This window comes from Salvelinus fontinalis, chromosome 2, assembly GCF_029448725.1.
Source record: "Salvelinus fontinalis isolate EN_2023a chromosome 2, ASM2944872v1, whole genome shotgun sequence".
Taxonomy (NCBI): Eukaryota; Metazoa; Chordata; class Actinopteri; order Salmoniformes; family Salmonidae; genus Salvelinus; species Salvelinus fontinalis.
The window spans coordinates 99,863,226-99,887,225 of record NC_074666.1 but is presented as its reverse complement, the minus strand read 5'-3'; the positions used below and the strand labels follow the sequence as shown (position 1 = coordinate 99,887,225).

General features: G+C 45.4%; 1 protein-coding gene across 1 annotated transcript; it reads right to left on the bottom strand.

Moving 5' to 3' along the window:
* Positions 1-352: 352 nt before the first annotated feature.
* Positions 353-21,985, bottom strand: LOC129833178 (medium-chain acyl-CoA ligase ACSF2, mitochondrial-like). Its single transcript, XM_055897548.1, has 16 exons — positions 21,802-21,985; positions 19,768-19,963; positions 18,675-18,803; positions 18,529-18,582; positions 18,150-18,268; positions 16,703-16,865; positions 10,237-10,332; positions 9,462-9,610; positions 9,184-9,275; positions 5,435-5,508; positions 5,239-5,346; positions 4,925-5,076; positions 4,616-4,757; positions 2,997-3,107; positions 842-910; positions 353-742 (listed from the first exon to the last, which is right to left on the bottom strand). The coding sequence occupies exons 1-16, from the start codon at positions 21,957-21,959 to the stop codon at positions 692-694; spliced, it is 1,863 nt and encodes a 620-aa protein (XP_055753523.1). The 5' UTR covers positions 21,960-21,985; the 3' UTR covers positions 353-691.
* Between the last annotated feature and the right edge of the window lie 2,015 nt (positions 21,986-24,000).

Here is a 24,000-nt window from a genome sequence, read left to right as displayed (position 1 = left end):
GAAGGAATACGGCAGACGGAGTGGGGGGGTCATCACAGATGTCACCCACCTTTACCACGTCAGCCTGTTGCTGTGTCCCCATATATACAGGTTTGGAACTAAGCATTGGAACTCTGCCTAACAACACATTTGTACATACCAACGTTTGTCATTATTACAGTTCTATTTATTTCAGATGTCTTTATGGCATGTTTAAAATGAAGAACCTGAGTTTTACTATTGTACATCAGTCCAAGATCACATATCATGATGTACAATTGGTTGTCCAGTCTGTTCGATAAAACAAAAATAAAGATATTGAAAAATAAGTACTGAAAGAGTTTGGTGCACATCACTCATGAACTGTAACATAAGAGCTTAGACTTTATTTTTGTTCTTGGTTTTATTGAAATACAGCAATATATTGCTGTAACAGACACAGACCCTTTGCAACCAATCTCTCTCCAGCTGGAACCAACACAGTCTTTCTAGGACCCTCTGTCCATCACAGACCGTTTGTAACCTCTCTCTCTCCAGCTGGGACCAACACAGTCTGTCTAGGACCCTGTGTCCATCACAGACCGTTTGTAACCAATCTCTCTCCAGCTGGGACCAACACAGTCTGTCTAGGACCCTCTGTCCATCACAGACCGTTTGTAACCAATCTCTCTCCAGCTGGAACCAACACAGTCTGTCTAGGACCCTGTGTCCATCACAGACCCAGTTTCTTCTCCATCTCCTCCCTCAGTTTGATCTTCTGGATCTAGGAAAGGAGAAGCACAGAGGTGATCACCACATTAGTCTATGCTGGTATTAATATCATTAACCTGATTTGTTTAATGCTGTCATGAAGCCATCCTACCTTTCCAGAGGCAGTCAGTGGATAGCTGTCCACAAACACCACATAGTGGGGGATCTTGAAGTGAGAAATCTGGAACAAGTTCAAAGAGTTACTCTTCTCGTTCACATAAGACTAGTTAAAACGACTTCAACTCAGTGGGATGACCTACAGACTAGTTAAAACGACTTCAACTCAGTGTGATAACCACCTAGTTAAAACGACCTCAACTAAGTGTGATAACCACCTAGTTAAAACGACCTCAACTAAGTGTGATAACCACCTAGTTAAAACGACCTCAACTCAGTGTGATAACCACCTAGTTAAAACGACCTCAACTCAGTGGGATAACCATCTGGTTAAAACGACCTCAACTCAGTGTGATAACCACCTAGTTAAAACGACCTCAACTCAGTGGGATAACCACCTAGTTAAAACGACCTCAACTCAGTGGGATAACCACCTAGTTAAAACGACCTCAACTCAGTGGGATAACCACCTAGTTAAAACGACCTCAACTAAGTGGGATAACCATCTGGTTAAAACGACCTCAACTCAGTGGGATAACCACCTAGTTAAAACGACCTCAACTAAGTGGGATAACCATCTGGTTAAAACGACCTCAACTCAGTGGGATAACCACCTAGTTAAAACGACCTCAACTAAGTGGGATAACCATCTAGTTAAAACGACTTCAACTCAGTGTGATAACCACCTAGTTAAAACGACCTCAACTAAGTGGGATAACCATCTGGTTAAAACGACCTCAACTCAGTGGGATATCCATCTGGTTAAAACGACCTCAACTCAGTGGGATAACCACCTAGTTAAAACGACCTCAACTAAGTGGGATAACCATCTGGTTAAAACGACCTCAACTCAGTGGGATAACCACCTAGTTAAAACGACCTCAACTAAGTGGGATAACCATCTGGTTAAAACGACCTCAACTCAGTGGGATAACCACCTGGTTAAAACGACCTCAACTCAGTGGGATAACCACCTAGTTAAAACGACCTCAACTCAGTGGGATAACCACCTAGTTAAAACGACCTCAACTCAGTGGGATAACCATCTGGTTAAAACGACCTCAACTCAGTGGGATAACCACCTAGTTAAAACGACCTCAACTCAGTGGGATATCCATCTGGTTAAAACGACCTCAACTCAGTGGGATAACCACCTAGTTAAAACGACCTCAACTCAGTGGGATAACCATCTGGTTAAAACGACCTCAACTCAGTGGGATAACCATCTGGTTAAAACGACCTCAACTCAGTGGGATAACCATCTGGTTAAAACGACCTCAACTCAGTGGGATAACCATCTGGTTAAAACGACCTCAACTCAGTGGGATAACCATCTGGTTAAAACGACCTCAACTCAGTGGGATAACCATCTGGTTAAAACGACCTCAACTCAGTGGGATAACCATCTGGTTAAAACGACCTCAACTCAGTGGGATAACCATCTGGTTAAAACGACCTCAACTCAGTGGGATAACCATCTGGTTAAAACGACCTCAACTCAGTGGGATAACCATCTGGTTAAAACGACCTCAACTCAGTGGGATAACCATCTGGTTAAAACAACCTCAACTAAGTGGGATAACCACCTAGTTAAAACGACCTCAACTCAGTGGGATAACCACCTAGTTAAAACGACCTCAACTCAGTGGGATAACCATCTGGTTAAAACGACCTCAACTCAGTGGGATAACCATCTGGTTAAAACGACCTCAACTAAGTGGGATAACCACCTAGTTAAAACGACCTCAACTCAGTGGGATAACCATCTGGTTAAAACGACCTCAACTCAGTGGGATAACCATCTGGTTAAAACGACCTCAACTCAGTGGGATAACCACCTAGTTAAAACGACCTCAACTCAGTGGGATATCCATCTGGTTAAAACGACCTCAACTCAGTGGGATAAATATCTGGTTAAAACGACCTCAACTCAGTGGGACAACCATCTGGTTAAAACGACCTCAACTCAGTGTGATAACCATCTGGTTAAAACGACCTCAACTCAGTGGGATAAATATCTGGTTAAAACGACCTCAACTCAGTGGGATAAATATCTGGTTAAAACGACCTCAACTCAGTGTGATAACTATCTTGTGTCTTGCAGGAGCCCCGTGTTCAAACCCCAGGTGACCTGTTCCTTTCTGTCTCACCTGTCCCTTGCAGAAGTCTCTGATCTCCTCTCTGCTACAGTCCTGTCCCTCCTTCAGTCTGATACAGGCACACAGCTGTTCCCCCAACCTCTCATCTCTCACGCCTATCACCTGGGGAGAAAGAGAGGTGGACAGGACAGGTAGAGATAATAAACACCTGGGGAGAAAGAGAGGACAGGTAGAGATAATAAACACCTGGGGAGAAAGAGAGGACAGGTAGAGATAATAAACACCTGGGGAGAAAGAGAGGACAGGTAGAGATAATAAACACCTGGGGAGAAAGAGAGGACAGGTAGAGATAATAAACACCTGGGCCTCCTGTACGTTGGGATGGGTGTGGTTCTCACCTGGGCCTCCTGTACGTTGGGATGGGTGTGGTTCTCACCTGGGCCTCCTGTACTTTTGGATGGGTGTGGTTCTCACCTGGGCCTCCTGTACTTTTGGATGGGTGTGGTTCTCACCTGGGCCTCCTGTACTTTTGGATGGGTGTGGTTCTCACCTGGGCCTCCTGTACTTTTGGATGGGTGTGGTTCTCACCTGGGCCTCCTGTACTTTTGGATGGGTGTGGTTCTCACCTGGGCCTCCTGTACTTTTGGATGGGTGTGGTTCTCACCTGGGCCTCCTGTACTTTTGGATGGGTGTGGTTCTCACCTGGGCCTCCTGTACTTTTGGATGGGTGTGGTTCTCACCTGGGCCTCCTGTACTTTTGGATGGGTGTGGTTCTCACCTGGGCCTCCTGTACTTTGGGATGGGTGTGGTTCTCACCTGGGCCTCCTGTACTTTTGGATGGGTGTGGTTCTCACCTGGGCCTCCTGTACTAGTGGGATGGGTGTGGTTCTCACCTGGGCCTCCTGTACTAGTGGGATGGGTGTGGTTCTCACCTGGGCCTCCTGTACTAGTGGGATGGGTGTGGTTCTCACCTGGGCCTCCTGTACTAGTGGGATGGGTGTGGTTCTCACCTGGGCCTCCTGTACTAGTGGGATGGGTGTGGTTCTCACCTGGGCCTCCTGTACTAGTGGGATGGGTGTGGTTCTCACCTGGGCCTCCTGTACTAGTGGGATGGGTGTGGTTCTCACCTGGGCCTCCTGTACTAGTGGGATGGGTGTGGTTCTCACCTGGGCCTCCTGTACTAGTGGGATGGGTGTGGTTCTCACCTGGGCCTCCTGTACTAGTGGGATGGGTGTGGTTCTCACCTGGGCCTCCTGTACTAGTGGGATGGGTGTGGTTCTCACCTGGGCCTCCTGTACTAGTGGGATGGGTGTGGTTCTCACCTGGGCCTCCTGTACTAGTGGGATGGGTGTGGTTCTCACCTGGGCCTCCTGTACTAGTGGGATGGGTGTGGTTCTCACCTGGGCCTCCTGTACTTTGGGATGGGTGTGGTTCTCACCTGGGCCTCCTGTACTAGTGGGATGGGTGTGGTTCTCACCTGGGCCTCCTGTACTAGTGGGATGGGTGTGGTTCTCACCTGGGCCTCCTGTACTAGTGGGATGGGTGTGGTTCTCACCTGGGCCTCCTGTACTTTTGGATGGGTGTGGTTCTCACCTGGGCCTCCTGTACTAGTGGGATGGGTGTGGTTCTCACCTGGGCCTCCTGTACTTTGGGATGGGTGTGGTTCTCACCTGGGCCTCCTGTACTTTGGGATGGTTGTGAAGGAACTGCTCTATCTCAGCAGGGTAGATGTTCTCTCCTCCACGTATGATCATGTCCTTTATACGTCCCACTATACGGCAGTACCCAAACCTGTCCAGACTGGCTATGTCACTGCGGAGAGACATTCACAGTTGATGTTCACTCTAACTTTTCATCTGTTGTCATCCCTGTCTGGGGTCTCTGTCTGGGGTCCCTGTCTGGGGCCCGGTCTGGGGTCTGGGGTCCCTGTCTGAGGTCTGGGGTCCCCGCCTGGGGTCTCTGAATCTCTAATTTCTTACCCGGTCCTGTACCAGCGGTCTTTGGTGATAGCCTCACTGGTCTTGTCTGGGTCATCCCAGTACCCCAGCATAACAGAGTAAGCTCTGATCAGCAGCTCTCCTGGATCCCCCAGAGGAACCACCTCTCCAGAGGACACATCCACCACCTTCGCCTGGCCAAAATAACACAGGTATGGTTTCATATGTGTTTTAAAGAAGGAGAAATATAAACATACAGCATGTTGATGAATTAGGACCCTGACATTAGACACATGACCATCTCTTCTCTGTCTCTCTCCTCTCACACACGTCTGGTATCAGTTAAGGATTGATACCTCAGTGTGGTTCAGGATACATCCTACTGTCTCTGTCTTCAGTTCCTCGTTGTCTCGCGGGAAACCAAGGAATGTTACAGGGCTGTTCTCTGTGGTCCCATAGCCTATCTGATGTTAACAAGGGAACATTATGTTATCCCATACAGATTATAAAGTGTATTATACACTCAGAGAGAAATAGATGGGAAGAACTTACTATCATATCATTGACATTCATATCAGTTTTGAGTTTCCTCATGACTTCAGAAGGACAAAGGACACTCATAAACCCTGGAACACAACAGCAGAAATCACAACCACCACCATTCCTAGGCACAAATACTATTACTGTATTACTAATACACTACATTATTATTAAAGGGGCAATCTGCAGTTGAAAAATAAAACAAATTGACACCTCGCCACTCTTTTGGTAAAAAAGAGAGAAAAATGCTTTCTTTCAAAATGCAGTTGCAGGAAAATCATTGTTTTGAAAACATGATGTTAGTTGAAGAGGGGAAGGGTCTCAACTTTCTGGGGGTATGATCACTATTTCTCAACTCTCAATATTGAGCGATAGGCACTGTTTTAAAAAACTACATTTCTGCGGAGAGCGTGAGGTACACGTTGGTGCGAGTCCCAGGAGACTAACACTGGAATGTTTTTAGGGCATTCAATTTACTGCCATGAATCAATTACACGGCTAAACATCAGCAATATTCACAGTTAGCGATCTAGCTAATGTGTTTTGAGATTTCATTTAGTGGTGAATTAGTCCCAAATGAATTAGCCTATTAGCTAGTGCACACAAACATGTAGGCCAATGGATCTCTACTGAGCAAAACATCTGACATTTCCAGAGCCCTAGTTTGACAATAAAATAAAAATATAGCAACAATAAGCTAATTGACGCTTCGCTAAGCCTCACCCCAGAATTTTGGGCAACCAATCGCAGCGTTCCAATGCTTGCTACTGTGATTCCTGAAATGCAGAGCTTTTGAGGATTTTTCTAAATTATTATTTTGTTACATTGTTTGCTAACTCAGCTGGTTAGCTAGCTAGTCTCATTGACCACCAAACATTGCTAGTTAGCTAGCTGAGCTAGTTAGCTAGCCACTTAATATAACTTGTTTTCTCTAAATGTATGTAAGCTAGCTAAGTTAGCCATATTATGAAGACAACTCATATCTGCTGTCGACATCAGGATATGATTTGAGAACACTAGTTATCTCCAAAAGTGGTTGGTAGCTTTGACTGCATGCTGACAGTGAATTCAGAGTCATTCAGTGACTAGCCACACGACAAACATAATTTGACCAGGTTCCTGTGAAGCATTTATAATGACAGTCCATCACAACATATCAGAGAGCTTCCTAATTAGTAAGGGTCATCTGTGTTTAATTTAATTGTGTATTATTTTGAAATCATTGTCAGAGGATTTTGCCAGTGGTTGAATTGGGAATTGGGATTCTCTGGAAAATGTTGTCCGAGGTTGCAACAGTACTTAGTAAATGGTTTAAGTTGTAGATGAAAATGACCTGAATCATGCAGTACTGCTTGGACATGTTTGATGATAAAATGTTATTCTTTAATCATACCATCTCCGTAAACCACAGTGAATGACTTTATAACACGATTATAAAATGTTATTCTTTAATCATACCATCTCCGTAAACCACAGTGAATGACTTTATAACATGATTTTAAAATGTCTCTATTGAGTGACAAGCTATTGGTGCAACCAAATCATGAACTGGTGCCACCAATTGAAAACCACAGCGCCACCAGAGACCCCGACTGAAAACCACAGCGCCACCAGAGACCCCGACTGAAAACCACAGCGCCACCAGAGACACCGACTGAAAACCAAGGCGCCACCAGCGACCGACTGAAAACCACAGCGCCACCAGAGACACCGACTGAAAACCACAGCGCCACCAGAGACACCGACTGAAAACCACAGCGCCACCAGAGACACCGACTGAAAATGATAGCGGCACCAGAGACCACGACTGAAAACCACAGCGGCACCAGAGACCACGACTGAAAACCACAGCGCCACCAGAGACCACGACTGAAAACCACAGCGCCACCAGAGACCACGACTGAAAACCACAGCGCCACCAGCGACCCCGACTGAAAACCACAGCGCCACCAGCGACCCCGACTGAAAACCACAGCGCCACCAGAGACCACGACTGAAAACCACAGCGCCACCAGAGACACCGACTGAAAACCACAGCGCCACCAGAGACACCGACTGAAAACCACAGCGGCACCAGAGACACCGACTGAAAACCACAGCGCCACCAGAGACACCGACTGAAAACGATAGCGGCACCAGAGACACCGACTGAAAACCACAGTGCCACCAGAGACACCGACTGAAAACCACAGCGCCACCAGAGACCCCGACTGAAAACCACAGCGCCACCAGAGACACCGACTGAAAACCAAGGCGCCACCAGCGACCGACTGAAAACCACAGCGCCACCAGAGACACCGACTGAAAACCACAGCGCCACCAGAGACACCGACTGAAAACCACAGCGCCACCAGAGACACCGACTGAAAATGATAGCGGCACCAGAGACCACGACTGAAAACCACAGCGGCACCAGAGACCACGACTGAAAACCACAGCGCCACCAGAGACCACGACTGAAAACCACAGCGCCACCAGAGACCACGACTGAAAACCACAGCGCCACCAGCGACCCCGACTGAAAACCACAGCGCCACCAGCGACCCCGACTGAAAACCACAGCGCCACCAGAGACCACGACTGAAAACCACAGCGCCACCAGAGACACCGACTGAAAACCACAGCGCCACCAGAGACACCGACTGAAAACCACAGCGGCACCAGAGACACCGACTGAAAACCACAGCGCCACCAGAGACACCGACTGAAAACGATAGCGGCACCAGAGACACCGACTGAAAACCACAGTGCCACCAGAGACACCGACTGAAAACCACAGCGCCACCAGAGACCCCGACTGAAAACCACAGCGCCACCAGAGACACCGACTGAAAACCAAGGCGCCACCAGCGACCGACTGAAAACCACAGCGCCACCAGAGACACCGACTGAAAACCACAGCGCCACCAGAGACACCGACTGAAAACCACAGCGCCACCAGAGACACCGACTGAAAATGATAGCGGCACCAGAGACCACGACTGAAAACCACAGCGGCACCAGAGACCACGACTGAAAACCACAGCGCCACCAGAGACCACGACTGAAAACCACAGCGCCACCAGAGACCACGACTGAAAACCACAGCGCCACCAGCGACCCCGACTGAAAACCACAGCGCCACCAGCGACCCCGACTGAAAACCACAGCGCCACCAGAGACCACGACTGAAAACCACAGCGCCACCAGAGACACCGACTGAAGACCACAGCGCCACCAGAGACACCGACTGAAAACCACAGCGGCACCAGAGACACCGACTGAAAACCACAGCGCCACCAGAGACACCGACTGAAAACGATAGCGGCACCAGAGACACCGACTGAAAACCACAGTGCCACCAGAGACACCGACTGAAAACCACAGCGCCACCAGAGACACCGACTGAAAACGATAGCGGCACCAGAGACACCTACTGATAATGATAGTCAAGAGCCTCAAAACATGGTTAAAACAGGGCTCCAGACTAACGGTTACAGTAAAACAGACTTTTCATCTGTTGTCATCCCTGTCTGGGGTCTCAGACTTGTATTTTTGGTTATGGTGGGGTACGACAGCTGAACTAAGCTGGCATTTGTATGTTACAGTATATTCTTCAAGAATCAATGGGTACATGAATTTAATATATAAGTCGAAAAAATGGATGTATCAGATTGCCCCTTTAAGCTTAAACTTTACCATAACAATTAAGTTTATTTGTATTTATTTCCAGCCAGCCAACAAACAACATTCTACACAAACATAAACTTCAAATCTCTCACCAGATTCAACTGATGACAGGTCATACTTGTGTAGGTCAGGCTGTCCAAGCATGTCAATGTACATGGTAGGAGTTCCGTAGAGGAAATTACACCTGAACCAGAGAACATATGAAGAGGTATTTAGTGTTCTACAGAGGTTCATTCTGAATGTGCTCAGTGGCAGCCATTTATATTATTCTTATTACAACAGACTGACATGAAATATCACTATTGTAAGACTCCAGGATGTGGAAGTCACTTAAGGAAGAGGTTCCTAAACTTTTTTACTACCCCCCCACCTTTCATTCTGGATGGCCTCCAGGTTGGCACGACTGTTGTACCCAGCAGAGGGGAAGACCAGGGTGATGCCATGCAGTGCCAAACACATCGCTCCTAACACTGAGCCCATGCAGTGGTACAGGGGTACAGGAACACACGCTCGTATAGGCTGAGGGGGAAGCAAAAAGAGCAGAGGTTACATGAGAAAGAGAAAAGTAGAGAGAAAGAGAGAGAGAGCCACAGAGAGAGAGCCACAGAGACAGAGAGAGAGCCCCAGAGAGAGAGAGAGAGAGAGAGAGCCCCAGAGAGAGAGAGAGAGCCCCAGAGAGAGAGAGAGAGCCCCAGAGAGAGAGAGAGAGCCCCAGAGAGAGAGAGAGAGCCCCAGAGAGAGAGAGAGAGAGCCCCAGAGAGAGAGAGAGAGCCCCAGAGAGAGAGAGAGAGCCCCAGAGAGAGAGAGAGAGCCACAGAGAGAGAGAGAGAGCCACAAAGAGAGAGAGAGAGCCACAGAGAGAGAGAGAGAGACACAGAGAGAGAGAGAGAGAGACACAGAGAGAGAGAGAGAGAGCCACAGAGAGAGAGAGAGAGAGCCACAGAGAGAGAGAGAGAGAGCCACAGAGAGAGAGAGAGAGAGCCACAGAGAGAGAGAGCCACAGAGAGAGAGAGCCACAGAGAGAGAGAGAGACACAGCGAGAGCAACAGAGAGAGATAGAGCCACAGAGAGAGAGAGAGACACACAGAGACAGAAGCACAGACACAGAGACAGACAGATAATAATAGTCGTATGTCTCCACTGACCCTCCAGTTGAATCCCAGACGTAGACCCACCAAATAGGCGTTGTTGACGATGTTGTGGTGGGAGAGGGTGGCACCTTTAGGGCTTCCTGTTGTTCCCTACAGACCAGTATACATCAGACTAATACTGTTGTTCCCTACAGACCAGTAGACATCAGAGAGACTAATACTGTTGTTCCCTACAGACCAGTAGACATCAGACTAATACTGTTGTTCCCTACAGAACAGTAGACATCAGACTAATACTGTTGTTCCCTACAGACCAGTAGACATCAGAGAGACTAATACTGTTGTTCCCTACAGACCAGTAGACATCAGACAGACTAATACTGTTGTTCCCTACAGACCAGTATACATCAGACTAATACTGTTGTTCCCTACAGACCAGTAGACATCAGACTAATACTGTTGTTCCCTACAGACCAGTAGACATCAGACTAATACTGTTGTTCTCTACAGACCAGTAGACATCAGACTAATACTGTTGTTCCCTACAGACCAGTAGACATCAGACTAATACTGTTGTTCCCTACAGACCAGTAGACATCAGACTAATACTGTTGTTCTCTACAGACCAGTAGACATCAGACTAATACTGTTGTTCCCTACAGACCAGTATACATCAGACTAATACTGTTGTTCCCTACAGACCAGTAGACATCAGACAGACTAATACTGTTGTTCCCTACAGACCAGTATACATCAGACTAATACTGTTGTTCCCTACAGACCAGTAGACATCAGAGAGACTAATACTGTTGTTCCCTACAGACCAGTAGACATCAGACTAATACTGTTGTTCCCTACAGAACAGTAGACATCAGACTAATACTGTTGTTCCCTACAGACCAGTAGACATCAGAGAGACTAATACTGTTGTTCCCTACAGACCAGTAGACATCAGACAGACTAATACTGTTGTTCCCTACAGACCAGTATACATCAGACTAATACTGTTGTTCCCTACAGACCAGTAGACATCAGACTAATACTGTTGTTCCCTACAGACCAGTAGACATCAGACTAATACTGTTGTTCTCTACAGACCAGTAGACATCAGACTAATACTGTTGTTCCCTACAGACCAGTAGACATCAGACTAATACTGTTGTTCCCTACAGACCAGTAGACATCAGACTAATACTGTTGTTCTCTACAGACCAGTAGACATCAGACTAATACTGTTGTTCCCTACAGACCAGTATACATCAGACTAATACTGTTGTTCCCTACAGACCAGTAGACATCAGACAGACTAATACTGTTGTTCCCTACAGACCAGTATACATCAGACTAATACTGTTGTTCCCTACAGACCAGTAGACATCAGAGAGACTAATACTGTTGTTCCCTACAGACCAGTAGACATCAGACTAATACTGTTGTTCTCTACAGACCAGTAGACATCAGACTAATACTGTTGTTCCCTACAGACCAGTAGACATCAGAGAGACTAATACTGTTGTTCCCTACAGACCAGTAGACATCAGACAGACTAATACTGTTGTTCCCTACAGACCAGTATACATCAGACTAATACTGTTGTTCCCTACAGACCAGTAGACATCAGAGAGACTAATACTGTTGTTCCCTACAGACCAGTAGACATCAGACAGACTAATACTGTTGTTCTCTACAGACCAGTAGACATCAGACAGACTAATACTGTTGTTCCCTACAGACCAGTAGACATCAGACTAATACTGTTGTTCCCTACAGACCAGTAGACATCAGACAGACTAATACTGTTGTTCTCTACAGACCAGTAGACATCAGACAGACTAATACTGTTGTTCCCTACAGACCAGTAGACATCAGACTAATACTGTTGTTCCCTACAGACATCAGACTAATACTGTTGTTCCCTACAGACCAGTAGACATCAGAGAGACTAATACTGTTGTTCCCTACAGACCAGTAGACATCAGACAGACTAATACTGTTGTTCTCTACAGACCAGTAGACATCAGACAGACTAATACTGTTGTTCCCTACAGACCAGTAGACATCAGACAGACTAATACTGTTGTTCTCTACAGACCAGTAGACATCAGAGTAATACTGTTGTTCCCTACAGACCAGTAGACATCAGACTAATACTGTTGTTCCCTACAGACCAGTAGACATCAGAGAGACTAATACTGTTGTTCCCTACAGACCAGTAGACATCAGACTAATACTGTTGTTCCCTACAGACCAGTAGACATCAGACTAATACTGTTGTTCCCTACAGACCAGTAGACATCAGAGAGACTAATACTGTTGTTCCCTACAGACCAGTAGACATCAGACTAATACTGTTGTTCTCTACAGACCAGTAGACAGACTAATACTGTTGTTCCCTACAGACCAGTAGACATCAGACTAATACTGTTGTTCTCTACAGACCAGTAGACATCAGACTAATACTGTTGTTCCCTACAGACCAGTAGACATCAGACAGACTAATACTGTTGTTCCCTACAGACCAGTAGACATCAGACTAATACTGTTGTTCCCTACAGACCAGTAGACATCAGACTAATACTGTTGTTCTCTACAGACCAGTAGACATCAGACTAATACTGTTGTTCCCTACAGACCAGTAGACATCAGAGAGACTAATACTGTTGTTCCCTACAGACCAGTAGACATCAGACAGACTAATACTGTTGTTCCCTACGGACCAGTAGACATCAGACTAATACTGTTGTTCCCTACAGACCAGTAGACATCAGACTAATACTGTTGTTCCCTACAGACCAGTAGACATCAGAGAGACTAATACTGTTGTTCCCTACAGACCAGTAGACATCAGACTAATACTGTTGTTCTCTACAGACCAGTAGACATCAGACAGACTAATACTGTTGTTCCCTACAGACCAGTAGACATCAGACTAATACTGTTGTTCCCTACAGAACAGTAGACATCAGACTAATACTGTTGTTCCCTACAGACCAGTAGACATCAGAGAGACTAATACTGTTGTTCCCTACAGACCAGTAGACATCAGACTAATACTGTTGTTCTCTACAGACCAGTAGACATCAGACTAATACTGTTGTTCCCTACAGACCAGTAGACATCAGACTAATACTGTTGTTCCCTACAGACCAGTAGACATCAGACTAATACTGTTGTTCCCTACAGACCAGTAGACATCAGACTAATACTGTTGTTCCCTGCAGACCAGTAGACATCAGACTAATACTGTTGTTCCCTACAGACCAGTAGACATCAGAGAGACTAATACTGTTGTTCCCTACAGACCAGTAGACATCAGACTAATACTGTTGTTCCCTACAGACCAGTAGACATCAGACTAATACTGTTGTTCCCTACAGACCAGTAGACATCAGACTAATACTGTTGTTCCCTGCAGACCAGTAGACATCAGACTAATACTGTTGTTCCCTACAGACCAGTAGACAGACTAATACTGTTGTTCTCTACAGACCAGTAGACATCAGACTAATACTGTTGTTCCCTACGGACCAGTAGACATCAGACTAATACTGTTGTTCCCTACAGACCAGTAGACATCAGACTAATACTGTTGTTCTCTACAGACCAGTAGACATCAGACAGACTAATACTGTTGTTCCCTACAGACCAGTAGACATCAGACTAATACTGTTGTTCCCTACAGACCAGTAGACATCAGACTAATACTGTTGTTCTCTACAGACCAGTAGACATCAGACTAATACTGTTGTTCCCTACAGACCAGTAGACATCAGACAGACTAATACTGTTGTTCCCTACAGACCAGTAGACATCAGACTAATACTGTTGTTCCCTACAGACCAGTAGACATCAGACTAATACTGTTGTTCTCTACAGACCAGTAGACATCAGACTAATACTGTTGTTCCCTACAGACCAGTAGACATCAGAGAGACTAATACTGTTGTTCCCTACAGACCAGTAGACATCAGAGAGACTAATACTGTTGTTCCCTACAGACCAGTAGACATCAGACTAATACTGTTGTTCTCTACAGACCAGTAGACATCAGACTAATACTGTTGTTCTCTACAGACCAGTAGACATCAGAGAGACTAATACTGTTGTTCCCTACAGACCAGTAGACATCAGACTAATACTGTTGTTCCCTACAGACCAGTAGACATCAGACTAATACTGTTGTTCCCTACAGACCAGTAGACATCAGACTAATACTGTTGTTCCCTACAGACCAGTAGACATCAGACTAATACTGTTGTTCCCTGCAGACCAGTAGACATCAGACTAATACTGTTGTTCCCTACAGACCAGTAGACATCAGACAGACTAATACTGTTGTTCCCTACAGACCAGTAGACATCAGACTAATACTGTTGTTCCCTGCAGACCAGTAGACATCAGACAGACTAATACTGTTGTTCCCTACAGACCAGTAGACATCAGACTAATACTGTTGTTCCCTACAGACCAGTAGACATCAGACTAATACTGTTGTTCCCTACAGACCAGTAGACATCAGACTAATACTGTTGTTCCCTGCAGACCAGTAGACATCAGACTAATACTGTTGTTCCCTACAGACCAGTAGACATCAGACAGACTAATACTGTTGTTCCCTACAGACCAGTAGACAGACTAATACTGTTGTTCCCTACGGACCAGTAGACATCAGACTAATACTGTTGTTCCCTACAGACCAGTAGACATCAGACTAATACTGTTGTTCCCTACAGACCAGTAGACATCAGACTAATACTGTTGTTCTCTACAGACCAGTAGACATCAGACTAATACTGTTGTTCTCTACAGACCAGTAGACATCAGACTAATACTGTTGTTCCCTACAGACCAGTAGACATCAGACTAATACTGTTGTTCCCTACAGACCAGTAGACATCAGACTAATACTGTTGTTCCCTACAGACCAGTAGACATCAGACAGACTAATACTGTTGTTCTCTACAGACCAGTAGACATCAGGCTAATACTGTTGTTCTCTACAGACCAGTAGACATCAGACTAATACTGTTGTTCTCTACAGACCAGTAGACATCAGACTAATACTGTTGTTCTCTACAGACCAGTAGACATCAGACAGACTAATACTGTTGTTCCCTACAGACCAGTAGACATCAGACAGACTAATACTGTTGTTCCCTACAGACCAGTAGACATCAGACTAATACTGTTGTTCCCTACAGACCAGTAGACATCAGACTAATACTGTTGTTCCCTGCAGACCAGTAGACATCAGACTAATACTGTTGTTCCCTACAGACCAGTAGACATCAGACAGACTAATACTGTTGTTCCCTACGGACCAGTAGACATCAGACTAATACTGTTGTTCCCTACAGACCAGTAGACATCAGACTAATACTGTTGTTCCCTACAGACCAGTAGACATCAGACTAATACTGTTGTTCTCTACAGACCAGTAGACATCAGACTAATACTGTTGTTCTCTACAGACCAGTAGACATCAGACAGACTAATACTGTTGTTCCCTACAGACCAGTAGACATCAGACTAATACTGTTGTTCCCTACAGACCAGTAGACATCAGACTAATACTGTTGTTCCCTACAGACCAGTAGACATCAGAGAGACTAATACTGTTGTTCCCTACAGACCAGTAGACATCAGACTAATACTGTTGTTCCCTACAGACCAGTAGACATCAGACTAATACTGTTGTTCTCTACAGACCAGTAGACATCAGACTAATACTGTTGTTCCCTACAGACCAGTAGACATCAGACAGACTAATACTGTTGTTCCCTACAGACCAGTAGACATCAGACTAATACTGTTGTTCCCTACAGACCAGTAGACATCAGACTAATACTGTTGTTCTCTACAGACCAGTAGACATCAGACTAATACTGTTGTTCCCTACAGACCAGTAGACATCAGACTAATACTGTTGTTCCCTACAGAACAGTAGACATCAGACTAATACTGTTGTTCCCTACAGACCAGTAGACATCAGAGAGACTAATACTGTTGTTCCCTACAGACCAGTAGACATCAGACAGACTAATACTGTTGTTCCCTACAGACCAGTATACATCAGACTAATACTGTTGTTCCCTACAGACCAGTAGACATCAGACTAATACTGTTGTTCCCTACAGACCAGTAGACATCAGACTAATACTGTTGTTCCCTACAGACCAGTAGACATCAGACAGACAGACTAAATACTCAGACATAAACAATGAATACCTGTTGTGTTTTGTGTGTAGGTGAGGGTAATGACACACTGTGTTGATAATAATGTATTGATATGTGAGCTGTGCAGTACAGTATTACTGCTCCAGGGGGCGCTGCAGCTGATCCTGTTCTTCCATTACCTCGGGTGTGGGGATGTGTAAGGGCTGATTTCCCAGACACAGATTAAGCCTGGTCCAATGGAGATCACTATGAAAAGTGCTTCTTAGTCCAAGACTTGGCTTAATCTGTGTCCAGGAAATCAGGCGTAAAGTATTCTTCTACTTCTTTTCAACAGGATACCCACGGATGTGAACTGTATGTTGATGGGGTCGTCGAAGGACAGTTTGGTCTGCAGGTCCTGCAGCTCCTGGTGGTGCTGTCTGCTTCCAGCCTGCATCACATCCTCTACATGTACAGTCCCTGTCTGTCTGCTGTCTGTCACAATCACCATACACAGGTCTGGTAGTCTGGCAGGAGGAACACAGTCGGTTAATATTACAGTAACACAATGATTGTTACATTACAGTAACACAATGACAGGTACATTACAGTAACACAATGACAGGTACATTACAGTAACACAATGACAGGTACATTACAGTAACACAATGACAGGTACATTACAGTAACATTACAGTAACAGCCTTCATTAGGTCCTCTACTGTCCCTGTCTGTCACCACCACCATACACAGATAATGAGGTTCCATTTACAGTTACAGGTAAATAGACATCCTCCGGTGGTAATATTTCTTATTCAGAGTCAATCCAGCATAGTTCCTGTGTAGCCCTTCTACTGTGTTTGATATGAGCCAGGTAATGCCAGGGTTGTGGAGGGAGGCTAGGGCCATGAGAGTGTATAGCAGTGTTATTAAAACAAAAATGGTTTATTGTCACATACATCGGATAGGGGCAGTGCCCCTACACTCTAACCACTAGTCTACCTGCTGCCCCTACACTCTAACCACTAGTCTACCTGCTGCCCCAACACTCTAACCGCTAGTCTACCTGCCGCCCCTACACTCTAACCGCTAGTCTACCTGCCGCCCCTACACTCTAACCGCTAGTCTACCTGCCGCCCCTACACTCTAACCGCTAGTCTACCTGCCGCCCCTACACTCTAACCGCTAGTCTACCTGCTGCCCCAACACTCTAACCGCTAGTCTACCTGCCGCCCCTACACTCTAACCGCTAGTCTACCTGCCGCCCCTACACTCTAACCGCTAGTCTACCTGCCGCCCCTACACTCTAACCGCTAGTCTACCTGCCGCCCCTACACTCTAACCGCTAGTCTACCTGCTGCCCCAACACTCTAACCGCTAGTCTACCTGCCGCCCCTACACTCTAACCGCTAGTCTACCTGCTGCCCCAACACTCTAACCGCTAGTCTACCTGCTGCCCTTATACAGTAACTATTTGTAGTAACTGTCTGCAGTAACTGTCTGTAGACCTATGCTATATGTTAGTATATAACTGGTTTATCCTGCTAGTTACTGGTTTACTTTATGATGCAGTAGTACAGTATTAACATACACGTCTGTTGATTCAGTCATGATGCAGTAGTACAATATGTATGCTGACTCACTCATGGTCCAATAGTACAATATTAACATACCTGTCTGTTAACTCAGTCATGATGCAGTAGTAAAATATTAACATACCTGTCTGTTAACTCAGTCATGATGCAGTAGTAAAATATTAACATACCTGTCTGTTAACTCAGTCATGATGCAGTAGTAAAATATTAACATACCTGGAGCTCCTAAACACCCCTGACTCTGCTGTGTCCATCTCTGGGCAGATCTGTCTCAGCGTGTCACAGAACCTCTGGGTCTTAAACTGGGTGGGACACACCACAGCTTTACACTGCACCTACAGAGACAGACAGAACCACTGGGTCTTAAACTGGGTGGGAGACACCACAGCTTTACACTGCACCTACAGAGACAGACAGAACCACTGGGTCTTAAACTGGGTGGGACACACCACAACTTTACACTGCACCTACAGAGACAGACAGAACATCTGGGTCTTAAACTGGGTGGGACACAGACAGCACCAGGGTCAGGATCAGCTATTCATTCAGTCAATCCAGGAAGTGTAAATCAACACGGTTCTGGACAAGAACAAACCTTCCCCAGGGTGTACTCCAGCTCCTTCAGCTGATAGGCTGGGTTTATTGACACCTGTAGAGATTAGAACAATACTTTAATATTAGGAACAATAGATCCCAACAGATAATACATATTCATTTTAGAATCTAATATCACATCTTCACCAGTATGATGCCAGCCTTGGCTGTGGCGAACTGAAACAGGATCCAGTGGTATGTGTTGGGCCCCCAGACTCCTAGTCTGTCCCCTCTCTTCAGACCCAGGGCCAGGAGACCTGCAGCAGCCTGGTCAACCTGGGGAGGAGGGAGACCATGACCCAGGTAGTAATATACAGGATGATATCCCTATATGTAAAGGCATTCTACACTTTGTGTTTATGAGTATGTGTCGAAATGTAATGGAATATATTATTACAAAGCTGTTTATGTTTCTGTTGTTTCACCATGGATGACCTAGTTAGCAGGCCTCAGGGTGTTTCACCATGGATGACCTAGTTAGCAGGCCTCAGGGTGTTTCACCATGGATGACCTAGTTAGCAGGCCTCGGGATGTTTCACCATGGATGACCTAGTTAGCAGGCCTCGGGATGTTTCACCATGGATGACCTAGTTAGCAGTCCTCGGGGTGTTTCACCATGGATGACCTAGTTAGCAGGCCTCGGGGTGTTTCACCATGGATGACCTAGTTAGCAGGCCTCGGGGTGTTTCACCATGGATGACCTAGTTAGCAGGCCTCGGGGTGTTTCACCATGGATGACCTAGTTAGCAGGCCTCGGGGTGTTTCACCATGGATGACCTAGTTAGCAGGCCTCAGGGACAGATTTTCCCTATTTCCTACATGTTACTATCTGTCTGCTTAGATGTTTAACTAGTGGTAGTCAATAGTTTCCCAACAATACACTGACACATAATAGTTATGTTACTATTTGGTAAACCACCAATCAAATGCACTGACACATAATAGTTATGTTACTATTTGGTAAACCACCAATCAAATGCACTGACACATAATAGTTGTGTTACTATTTGGTAAACCACCAATCAAATGCACTGACAGATAATAGTTATGTTACTATTTGGTAAACCACCAATCAAATGCACTGACAGATAATAGTTATGTTACTATTTGGTAAACCACCAATCAAATGCACTGACAGATAGGCCTGCGGAATGTGCTTTGAACAGAGTTAATGGCCTGACAGTAATGGTCTCTAGATATGATGAAATAGATTAGAAGAGAGGGTGGATGAAAGACCTACGTCCTCCTGAAACTGAGAGAAGGTCTTACGGACTCCATCCTGCAGGAAGACCAGGGCCTCTCTGTGGGGCCAGCGGTCGGCTGCAGCCTGAAGACTCTGACCCACCGTCTGGCCCAGCAGGGACACTGAGGAGGCCCCGTGGACGTAGCTTACGCTCTGTCCTGGGACCAGGGGGGGACTGTCCACATGGAGGGATCTGTTGAGGGACAGACGTAAACAGTATACAGAGTAGACCTGGGACCATGGGGGGGGACTGTCCACATGGAGGGACCTGTTGAGGGACAGACGTAAACAGTATACAGAGTAGACCTGGGACCAGGGGGGGACTGTCCACATGGAGGGATCTGTTGAGGGACAGACGTAAACAGTATACAGAGTAGACCTGGGACCAGGGGGGACTGTCCACATGGAGGGACCTGTTGAGGGACAGACGTAAACAGTATACAGAGTAGACCTGGGACCAGGGGGGGACTGTCCACATGGAGGGATCTGTTGAGGGACAGACGTAAACAGTATACAGAGTAGACCTGGGACCAGGGGGGACTGTCCACATGGAGGGATCTGTTGATGGACAGACGTAAACAGTATACAGAGTAGACCTGGGACCCGGGGGGGACTGTCCACATGGAGGGATCTGTTGAGGGACAGACGTAAACAGTATACAGAGTAGACCTGGGACCAGGGGGGGACTGTCCACATGGAGGGATCTGTTGAGGGACAGACGTAAACAGTATACAGAGTAGACCTGGGACCCGGGGGGGACTGTCCACATGGAGGGATCTGTTGAGGGACAGACGTAAACAGTATACAGAGTAGACCTGGGACCCGGGGGGGACTGTCCACATGGAGGGACCTGTTGAGGGACAGACGTAAACAGTATACAGAGTAGACCTGGGTCAAATACATGTGGGAAATACTTGGAAGCTGTTTTAAGGTGCACTTGATAACACTTTGGAGTTTGGACATCAAGGACTATTTAATTGGTTCCATTGTACCAAGAAAACTACAGTAGACACAACCAAATAAATTCAGCTCAAGTATTTGACATATGTACTGTAGTTGACCAAAGTCTGATACAGAGAGAGATAAACAGGGAGTAAACACACAGAGACATGGGTCAGTACAGACAGAGACATGGGTCGGTACACACAGAGACATGGGTTGGAACAGAGAGCGATGGGTTGGAACAGAGAGCGATGGGTTGGAACAGAGAGCGATGGGTTGGAACAGAGAGCGATGGGTTGGAACAGAGAGCGATGGGTTGGAACAGAGAGCGATGGGTTGGTACACAGAGAGCGATGGGTTGGAACAGAGAGCGATGGGTTGGTAAAAAGAGAGGGAGTAGACATTTACATTTTAGTCATTTAGCAGACGCTCTTATCCAGAGAGACCTAAAGGAGCAATTAGGGTTAAATGCCTTGCTCAAGGCCACATCGATAGATGTATCACCTAGTCGGCTCTGGGATTCAAACCAGAGACCTTTTGCTTACTGGCCCATTGCTCTTAACCACTAGGCTACCTGCCGCTCAGACAGAGGGATGGGTTGGTACAGAGAGAGGGAGTAGAAACAGAGGGATATGTTTGGTTTACAGACAGTAGAGTTGACTGTGAGGGTGTTCTTTATCCATGACAGTAGTCTCTTTCGAAACACAAGAAGGTTCTGGATGGAATCCCCCTTCATCTCAGACCCAACCTCCTGTAGTGTTCCCTGACTGTGGTTTCATAGTGGACCCCTCTCCGCTGTTCTCTCCCCCTCTCCACTGTTCTCAGTCTGAATACTAGTCAAGACACATACAGGCCATCAGGTCCATACTCTACAGTTGACGGATCATAGCGATCACTGCGACTGTAATTGACTACATTGAAATGGGATTGACCCCAACTAGTGGTGTGCTCTATAGGTCTGAATGACAAAATGTCATCTACAATCTATGTCAAAGGTGGGCTTTAGAAAGGAATCTCAACTTGCAAAATGACAGAGAAATAATCCAGCTAGTCTGTTTATGTATGACAATGTCAAGAGAGCTGACCTACCTACAGCACCAGAGCCAGGTTGGGTTCCCAGGTGTCTTCTGTAGTGAGGAGACCACCTGTAGAGGTTGTAACACAGCCCTTCTAGAGAACACACTGAGCTGTCTGAGGTGAGATGCCCTGGACCTCAGTAGTGAGGAGCTGATCCACACCGCTGACATGGCCTCAGTCACCTATGAAAATAAGACCCCATTTATTATGTTCTGAATCCATTTAGACCCTTGTTAAAAATGTTGGCTTAAACTCTTCCTACATGTCAGAAAAACATGAGAAGGGACATGTACAAATGCAGATTATTGGCATTTTAGAAAGTCTTAATTCATATTATAAATCTGATTTAATTAATTTTCCCCATGTGGTTTCTATTAAGAGGCACTTTATTTAGCAGGTTTTTTAAATTCAATATTGGCGCACAATTCCTGTGTAAAATATCAAAGGAAAGCAAAAGGCACTCTATTCGTGGAATGACCCATCTAGAAAGTCGATGACCATTGAAATGCATTGGGTTATCAGCTAATATTGGTTGCAGTACAAATAGTATGAATAGTATCAAACAGGAACCTGCACATTCTGAAGTTGGATAACGTATGTGCTTTCAGCATGCACATGACAAGTGTCAGATTTCCCGCACGCACATTAATAAGAAGTACGTCGAATTTCTAAAGCAGTTCTTGCTTTCAGCACGCGCATCTATCTGAAATCATGTTGCGGCTATACAGGATACTCAATGCAACACATTTACTGTGAACATTTACTTCTGAATAACACGTCATTACAACATAGATTACTCGCACTTCTTATTTGGGCTTGGTAATGGGTAGGCTATCGCTACGTCGTTACACATAGCAAGAGTTTTCAAACCATATTTGCATGATAAACTATTGTACCTTTTCTGAACAGATCCTTACAGTAAATGACAAAATGTGCTCTAACTTCGAAAACTTTTCTCCGATCTTTTCAAGTTTAATTTACGTAAGTTTCCCTACCAGAAAACACGCGATACCGTAAAGTGTTGTGTATTCGCACACAGAAATTCAGGAGGAAACTGAAGAACAATGTTATAGGCTTGACTGCGCTTTGTAACTGTCCGCTCACTTGCCCGCAGTGACGCTCCTGGTACAACCTGTTACGAAACACGACGTGCGCAATCTGCTTGCGTATGTCCTGATTGCGCATGTCCAACATAAAAACCCAGCTGTCAAGGCGGGTAAATTAAAATGTCTTTATTTTCTGGCTAGGTAGCAAGCTATTTTCTTCTTTGGAATACGTTTTTGAAAGCTATTGTCCAAATCACTGTTATTAAGAGTTTTCTACAACTAACTTTGTAGTCTGATGCTATTTACAGAAATCGATTATGCTCAAATCAAATGTATTTATATAGCCCTTCTTACATCAGCTGATATCTCAAAGTGCTGTACAGAAACCCAGCCTAAAACCCCAAACAGCAAGCAATACAGGTGTAGAAGCATCCAAGCTAAGTTATTTTGCAAGCTATTTTTAAGTTAGCTCGATTCTTCTGTATAGAGCCATAGCTAGCTGGCATAATCATTAGACAAGGAATCCTTCACCTGCTAAGACCTAGCAACTGACATAAATCCCATGATTTATTGATCACCCAGTTATATCTGTAGTTTTTGTAGAAGCACGACTGAAGTAGAAAATAATTTGTTTAGCTTTTACATTGCCTGGATTCTGTGAATCTGTACTGCACTTTGATGAAAGTAAAGCCATTTACAATTGTCTGTCCCCACTCCCAGTTAGACGGGGTACCTACGAGCGTCATTCTGCTTCACAATGCCCTGGGGTACGTAAAGTAGTGATTTTACGTCACACTCACGTTGTTTGCCACTTTTGTCTGAATCGTTTTTAATAAAATATATTTGTATTTCATTGTCATGTATTCATTATCTTTAACTGGTTACATGTTTGTAGTTTGCATGTTTCAGCAATGATTAACATGGTTAATTAGTCGTTAATCTCTGCTTGATTTTGCTTTCGGTATATTTGCCATTTTTATACATTCTATTTTTCCACGGAGGAAAGCAATAATTAACACAATTATTATAAATAAATGGACGCTACTTCTTATTAAATGGAAATTGCTCTCCGTAAATATAACCAGAGTATGTAGTATGCTTTCTGTCCTTCATTACTGGGAAAGGCCTAGATTCTAGGTCGGAGAAGATCCTACATCCATCTCAT

Coding starts and splice junctions, on each gene's coding strand:
- LOC129833178 (XM_055897548.1), bottom strand. CDS start 21,959: ATGTCAGCGGTGTGGATCAGCTCCTCACTACTGAGGTCCAGGGCATCT. Junction 9,611..10,236: donor GTCTGGGATTCAACTGGAGG/GTCAGTGGAGAC, acceptor CTTCCCCCTCAG/CCTATACGAGCGTGTGTTCC. Junction 4,758..4,924: donor GACCGCTGGTACAGGACCGG/GTAAGAAATTAG, acceptor GTCTCTCCGCAG/TGACATAGCCAGTCTGGACA.